At 40.2% G+C, this 7,005-nt stretch overlaps 1 protein-coding gene across 1 annotated transcript; it reads left to right on the plus strand.

Moving 5' to 3' along the window:
• The first annotated feature begins 5,399 nt into the window (after nucleotides 1-5,399).
• Nucleotides 5,400-6,566, plus strand: LOC113327549. The gene has a single exon (XM_026574729.1). The coding sequence runs from the start codon at nucleotides 5,400-5,402 to the stop codon at nucleotides 6,564-6,566; it is 1,167 nt and encodes a 388-aa protein (XP_026430514.1).
• Nucleotides 6,567-7,005: the final 439 nt, after the last annotated feature.

Below are 7,005 nucleotides of genomic sequence, written 5' to 3' on the forward strand. Positions count from 1 at the left end.
CTCGAGTGAGCATGCACCAGGGTTCTCAGTCAGTTTGAGGGTTGGTGGAAGAACGATGATTAAATGTCGGTTTCATCATTTATTGAAATATTGCTGGATTCGGCATTAGATGATAAAAACTGGAGATGAGAGATAAGGACCGACCAAGAGAGCATGGGACCGATTCTTGGTGATCACGGGACCAGTTGTTGGTCATTTGAAGGATTCCCCAGTTGGTTGGAGAGAGTTCGGGCCCAGTATGAGCAATTGAGCAAATTAGGTCAGAATTATGAAAACATGTGGGACCGGCTTTGTACAAGCCCTAGGAATGACTCTGGTCGGTCATAAAGGAATGCACGTGTTGCCGTGGTGTCCGTGTTTCCATACTGAGAGTTTCAGTATTTTCTGATGTGCGTTCGAGCAACATCGTGAATTTTCAGAAGAGTTTCATCTTGACTGAGAATTCTCGATTTTTGTTGGAATGAGCATGTATGCTCAATTCATCAATACTTTGAAAATATTAAAATAAAATGTTTTAATATTTAGAATTGTCGTGAGAGGCTATCTAGTCGTGTGACCATGTTGGTTTTTGGTTTTTCGTGATTTGAGCAATATTTGAGAAAATATGAAGAAATCATGAATTTTGCTCAAACCCCAGGAGTTTCATGAATTGAGGAAAATAATAATTATGAAAGATTAGGGATTGCAAGGTGTGGGACCGACCACGGCTAGGGCATGGCCGGCCGACTAGGTTGTCGGTCCCGCATACCTTCCCTTATTTTATTATTTTTCATGAATCCTTGAAGTTATGGAGAATCCTTGAAGTTATGGAGAATCCACGAGTTTTTGTTGAAACGGAGGAGTTTCATGAGATTAGGGAATAATAATTATAAAAAGCTAAGGATTGTGAGGTGTGGGACCGACCACGACTCGTGTATGGCGGCCGGCTGGGTTTCCCGGTCCCGCACACCTTTCCTTATTTTATAATATTTTTCGTGAATCCACGAAGTTATGGAGAATTCACGAGTTTTGCAAAAACAAGGAAAGTTGCTAAAACCAAGGAGTTTCCATGAGTTCATGAAATAAAAAAAAATAAAGAAAACAATGGGAGAGGCATGGACCGACCATGGATAGGGTACGACCGGTCGGTCGGCTGGTGGGCCCATCCTGAGCGCCTCTTATTATTTTATTATTATTTATTATTTTCTCCTCAACTGCGAAGGATTCCTCATTATTTCATATTTTTGGACGCTCGTTCGTGCATCCGGGTGCTCAGTCGTGCATCATTGTCGAGTACACTCGCACCATTTTTGTGGGGCTTACTCAGTGATGGTCCAGATGCCCGGTTATTGAGTATTATTACTAATTTATGAAATTCATCGGAGAATAATTCATGAAACTGAGTAATAAAAATGAATAGTTGTTTATTATTAATTCATAGGATCAGCTGTGGATTCGGCTACGAATTCAGAATAATAAAGCACGCATTACCATCCTATGGGATCATGGGTTCGACCATAGAATCGGAGTAATTAAAATTATCTATCATCATTTCATGAGATCAGCTGTGGACTCGATCATGAAATCGGAATACGGGATAATGTAGTAGTGTTATTACCATTCTATGGGATCAAGTCGTGGATTCGATCATGGAATCAGAGAAATTGTTATTGCCATTCCATGAGATCAGGCCGTGGATTCGACCATGGAATAGGAGCAATAATAGATTATTCTGGGAATTCAGTGGTGAATGTCGCGGTTGAATTAATCTATTGCAGAAAGAATATTATCCAGTTAAGGCGTCACATCCGTTCTGAATGGTGCATAGTCAGGGAGTCACGGTGTTGTTTACGACCTGAAGGCGCTAGTGCTCTCAATCTACGGAGAACCGCCTGAATCTATACACGGTCTCTCCACATAATCAGGGAACGGTGAGTGTCACCGACGTCCTGCAGGCGTCCGCCGCCCAACTATTCTTCTATGTGGAGGTGGGTCTCTCTCCTGCAGTTAGGGAAAAGTGAGTGTCACCGATGTCCTGAAGGCGTTAAGCTCTCAATCTACGGAGAACCGCCCAAATACGTTATTCTGCACAGAGGTCATGACGAAATGCTAGGGATCGAAACGCTCAGCTAGTGGAGGCTTTTCGAAAACATACTCATCATGGATTCGTAAAATATGAATCGCTGCATGTCTGAAAGCCGTGTCGAAAACATGCCTCATGATTTTACGGTTTTTCCCTTTGTTGAAAATCCACCATCAACATTAAGTCCCCTGCTTAGTGGAGAACATTCATGTTTCGCAGTAATGCATTAAATGGTGATTTTCAATCAATGAGATCGGTGGTTGAACTCCATCTAGAATTGGTAAAATTGTATATATATGATTCACACGAGTTACGGGTTAAACCTGCGGGTTTACGGGCCGGGCCGGATTTACCCGTTCTCTCACAAGCCGGCATTTCTCCAACCCTAACCCGGCTTGTTTAGACAACCAGCCAAGCCGGGCGCGGGTTTTCACGGTCCGGGTTGGGTTAACCTGCGGGTTTTGGCTTGTTTGCCAGCGGGTTTTGGCTTGTTTGCAAGCTCTATCGTTAGTCAATCAAATCAATCGAAAGCAAAGATAAACCGCAATTATCTAGTTTCCCACCAACGGGTCGCGCTAGAGCTTCTCAATCCCAAAGAAGACTTTAAAACGAGCGGCCGTAAGAGATTTTACCTAATTAGATTACTCTCCTCTCTGATAGGCGGCTACACCAGAAACAAAGATAAAAGAGGAAGTCTGTTGTTACGAAGGATTAGTTTGCTAGAAAGGCAAATTTCGTGTATTTATAGACAAGGAAGTTTGGACACCAAAACATTTCCAAAAACAAAAATATTCTCAAGATATTCATAAATGCACAGATTCGGTTTTCATAATTCCTGGAAATGCTTTGTGCAAAAATAACGATCGAAATCTCTTGGAAAATATAATTAGTAAATGCACATTACCAATTTTGTAATATCCATACAAATGAAATTAATAACCTTAATTAAAAGATTCTTAACTTATTTGTGTTTCGATCCTGGGATTCTCTTCCCTTAGCCGTTAAGGAATATCTTTGAACAATTATAGAAATAAACATTCTCAGCACGTGTTCAAAGTTTGTCGACATCTTTACTTTGTAAGTTCTCTTCCACACTTACAACCTTGAAACCGATTTGCCACACTTCCAAACAAGTTTAGAATTGGTTCATCTGACTTTCAAGAACTATGTGATTGATCAAACCAACATTCAATCACAATCATGGGTTTACGGTTCTACCAAAACAAGTTTCGGTTCTACCTCCATGTGAGTACTACGCATAGTCACACTAGCTTCCCAAAAGAGGTTGACTAGGTACTAGAATCGGTTCCCCACATATATATGGTATCTAACTTATATGTATTGCACATGTTCACATGATCGGTTCCCCTTTCTGCTGTAAACCTTGCTGCACCCCATACAAGGATCGGTTCCCCTTGATGTACTGCACCCCTTGCAAGGATCGGTTCCCTTTCCCTTACAAGGATCGGTTCCCTTTCCCCAAGGCAGACATAATCCGATCATACCAAGGTGATTACTTAAGATTGGTTTTACTAATAAAAGTTATACCAATACAAAAGTCAGGCCTTTGTGAATAGTTCTACCAAAAACACAACAAGTTGTGAGCGGTTCTACTTTATCACACATATTGGTTGTTCATAAGATATGCAATGAATGACAAAACCAATAATACCTGGAAATTTCCTTTTCGGTTCACAAAACAAGTTTATGAACTTACTTCTTTAGAACACATGTAAACATTGTTCCCTAGGATGAAATCCTCACCTCATACCCATACATAATCACAATAACATTCAAATGATTATGGCGATGTCTTATCTACAAAGTTTAATGGTTAAGCAATAAACCTCGTATTGTATTCCTTAATACTATGTCTATCTAGAGTTCAAATATGCTTCGCAGTTATGTTCTCAATATGCACGACTTGAAAGATGCGTTAGGGAATGAAACAGTTTAAGTCAAGTATCACTAACCTCAAGTGAAAGGATGGGAGGAATGAAAACATGAGGAAAGAGAAAGTCTGGTTTTTTTTTTGCTAAATCCAGATTGTATTAATGAATAGCCAATATTTACAAAGAGTTCACAAGAAAAGAGGTCCTAAGACCCCAAAAACTTACAAACTATTTAAATCTGAAATAAAAAACATATGGAAATTCTAAATGCGTAAGAAAATCCGGCCTTTCATCAAAGCTTAAACCTTCACCATTTCTAAGATAACATCCCCTCTTTGCCATACAATCAGCTGCAAAATTTGCCTCACGAAAAGTATGAACAAAACGAATAGAATCATAACTGTTATTAATTCTTCTCCACCTGTGTTTAACAAACCAAGGAAGATTTGTACCCGTCAAGGCAGCAATAGCTCCCATTGAATCTGAACGCACAAGAACCTTTCTCATATTCCACTTCAAAGCCCATTCTAAACCAACAATAATACCATAAAGTTCAGCCAAGAAATTATTTGTAATTCCCATCCCAATGCTCATAGCCCCAACAAAGTTACAATCCGCATCACGCACCACAACACCAGCCCCTGCAACACCTGGATTTCCTTTTGCCGCACCATCACAACATAATAAAATCTCATCCCTATTAGGAGGATGCCAAAAAAATTCAATTGGATCGACCTGATGAACCTGCCTATGAGCCACACGGAAGTGGTTCAAAATTTCCAAATCTGCTGAAGTATTACGCATGGAACTCTTCACCCTAACATGAACCAAAAAGAAAACTCTCTTCTTGAAGAAGTGAATGTTAGACTTTCTCTAGGGTTTTGTTTTTTTTCAAGTTTTCTTAACGTTTTTTCAATCTGATCATCATGGTTGAGGAAACACAAGTAACTTCTTCTAGGGTTATTTCCCAGCAACAATCTTTTGCGGAGAAAGTAAAAGGAAAACAGACTTTGCAGCCTACGTGTGTTGATATTAATAGCTTGCCAAACCCTACTCTGATTGATGGAGAGCCTTATCTTATTATTCCAGCTGATTTTTATCAAGAAGGATGTAAACCCTTTGAGCATAGTTTTATTGCACGTCTGAACTTCACGGGATTGAAGTTTGTGGAAGTGAAATCCAGCTTTGTTAATCAATGGCAGATAAACCCTAGCTCAGCAAAGTTTATGACTATGAGTAAAGGATTTTTCGTGGTTATGTTACATGATGCTGAAACAAAAGAGAGGATTCGACGCACTAAATGGTATGTAAATCAACATGAGCTCAAACTGATGGATTGGTACCCAGGTTTTGATCCTGAACGTCAAAAAACTTCCCATGCAAACGTATGGGTTCACTTTCCAGGTCTCCATGCAGAACTATGGACAGAGAAGAACTTGTTATCTATGGGGAAGGTATTAGGCACTCCCATTGTAGTTGATCAGATAACTCTTAATCTAGAGTATGGTAACTTTGCCTCAGTTTTGGTGGATGTGGATTTTGCGAAGCACATTCCTAGTAGAATCAAGATTACAGCTGGGGGACGTACTTTCTGGCAATATTTGGAGATTCCACGGGCTCCAAAATTCTGTATGAAGTGCTGCATTATTGGGCACAATGATGATGAGTGCAGGAGGCAAACTAAGGGTGATGATAACTCTTCAAAGGCTGATACTACAGCAAAGGGAGATTCTTCCAAAGGCTGGCAAACTGCTAGGAATAGGAGGCAGCGTAAAGGAAAGAATGCTGAGAACTTTCCTGGTGGTGATAATGCTTCAAAAGATGCGGAGCATGATGCTTCAAAAAATGCGGAACATGATGGTGTTCTTGCTGTGTTACCAGGTGAAGTAGAGGAGAATGCTATTGGTGTGGAAGAAACCAATCAGCTTGAGAATGAGCTAGCTTCTTCTGAAGCTGTTTTTCATGCAGCGTCTGTAGCTTTAGAGAAAGCAAAGCAGGCGTTAGCTGAGAAAGGAGTATTAGCTAGTAGGTTACCAGTGGGTGAAATTGGAACCTCAGCTAAGTCATTAGGGAGTGGTGAATTGGCTAGAACTAATCACTCTATCACTGATAAGACTAATGCCAGCTCTTCTTCTACTCCTTTTGAAACTTCAGGAAGGAAGGGATGTGATTTTGTGGTGGACAATATTGAGAATTTGTCTCGCTACAAAGCTATTAATGAGAATTCTTGTGTGCTTTCTCCTAATAAATTCAATGTTTTGTCTGCTGAGTTGGGGTTGGATTCTGTGCTGCAATCCAATGAGCAAAGGGAGGAGAGTTCAGATGAAGCAATCACTCCAGAGAAGGCTTCGTCAGGTGTTAGGGGGTCTAAATGGTCTGACATACCCGTGGAGCAGCCAAAGAAATCTAGGAAACCTGTTAGGATTCGGATTTCTAATGATCAGAAAAGTACTTCTCAACAAAGTACAAATAAGGAGTCCAAGTCTGATTCGGAAACTGAGATCAATGATTTGGGAATTCGAGTTAGAAAGGGATTCTCCCCAGTTATACTTAAACGGAATTCTGATAGGATTCCTGATGCTAGTAATAATTCAAAGAATATAGTTTCCTGATGCGTGTGCTCTATTGGAATATCAATGGGGTGGCAAAGGTGGAGGCTGGGCAGAAGTTACGTGAACTTGTTCATGATCTGAAGCCGGAGATTCTTTGTGTTGCTGAGCCAAAGATTAAGTTCTCTGACAAGGTAATTTGTAAGTTAAATTTAACTGGTTTTATGAGGAAGGTTGTTCATAATTCTTCTATGCATAATATTGGGAATCTTTGGATCCTGTGGAGTGCTAATATTGAAGAGCCAGAGGTGGTTAATATGACTAGGCAAGCAATTACTGTTAGAACTGAGGGGGTTTTAATCTCTTTTGTTCATGCTAGTTATATTCAAGTTTTTCGAAGAAGATTATGGTCTCAACTTTCAGCTTGGATACTACAACTCCTTGGCTGATAATGGGAGATTTCAACTGTGTTCTTCGTCAAGATGAAAAGAAGGGAGGCCGT

This window comes from Papaver somniferum, unplaced genomic scaffold (genome assembly GCF_003573695.1).
Source record: "Papaver somniferum cultivar HN1 unplaced genomic scaffold, ASM357369v1 unplaced-scaffold_103, whole genome shotgun sequence".
Classification (NCBI taxonomy): domain Eukaryota; kingdom Viridiplantae; phylum Streptophyta; class Magnoliopsida; order Ranunculales; family Papaveraceae; genus Papaver; species Papaver somniferum.

Bases quoted from the DNA above. Each gene is read 5' to 3' on its own strand.
- LOC113327549 (XM_026574729.1), top strand. From the start codon at position 5,400: ATGGGGAAGGTATTAGGCACTCCCATTGTAGTTGATCAGATAACTCTT.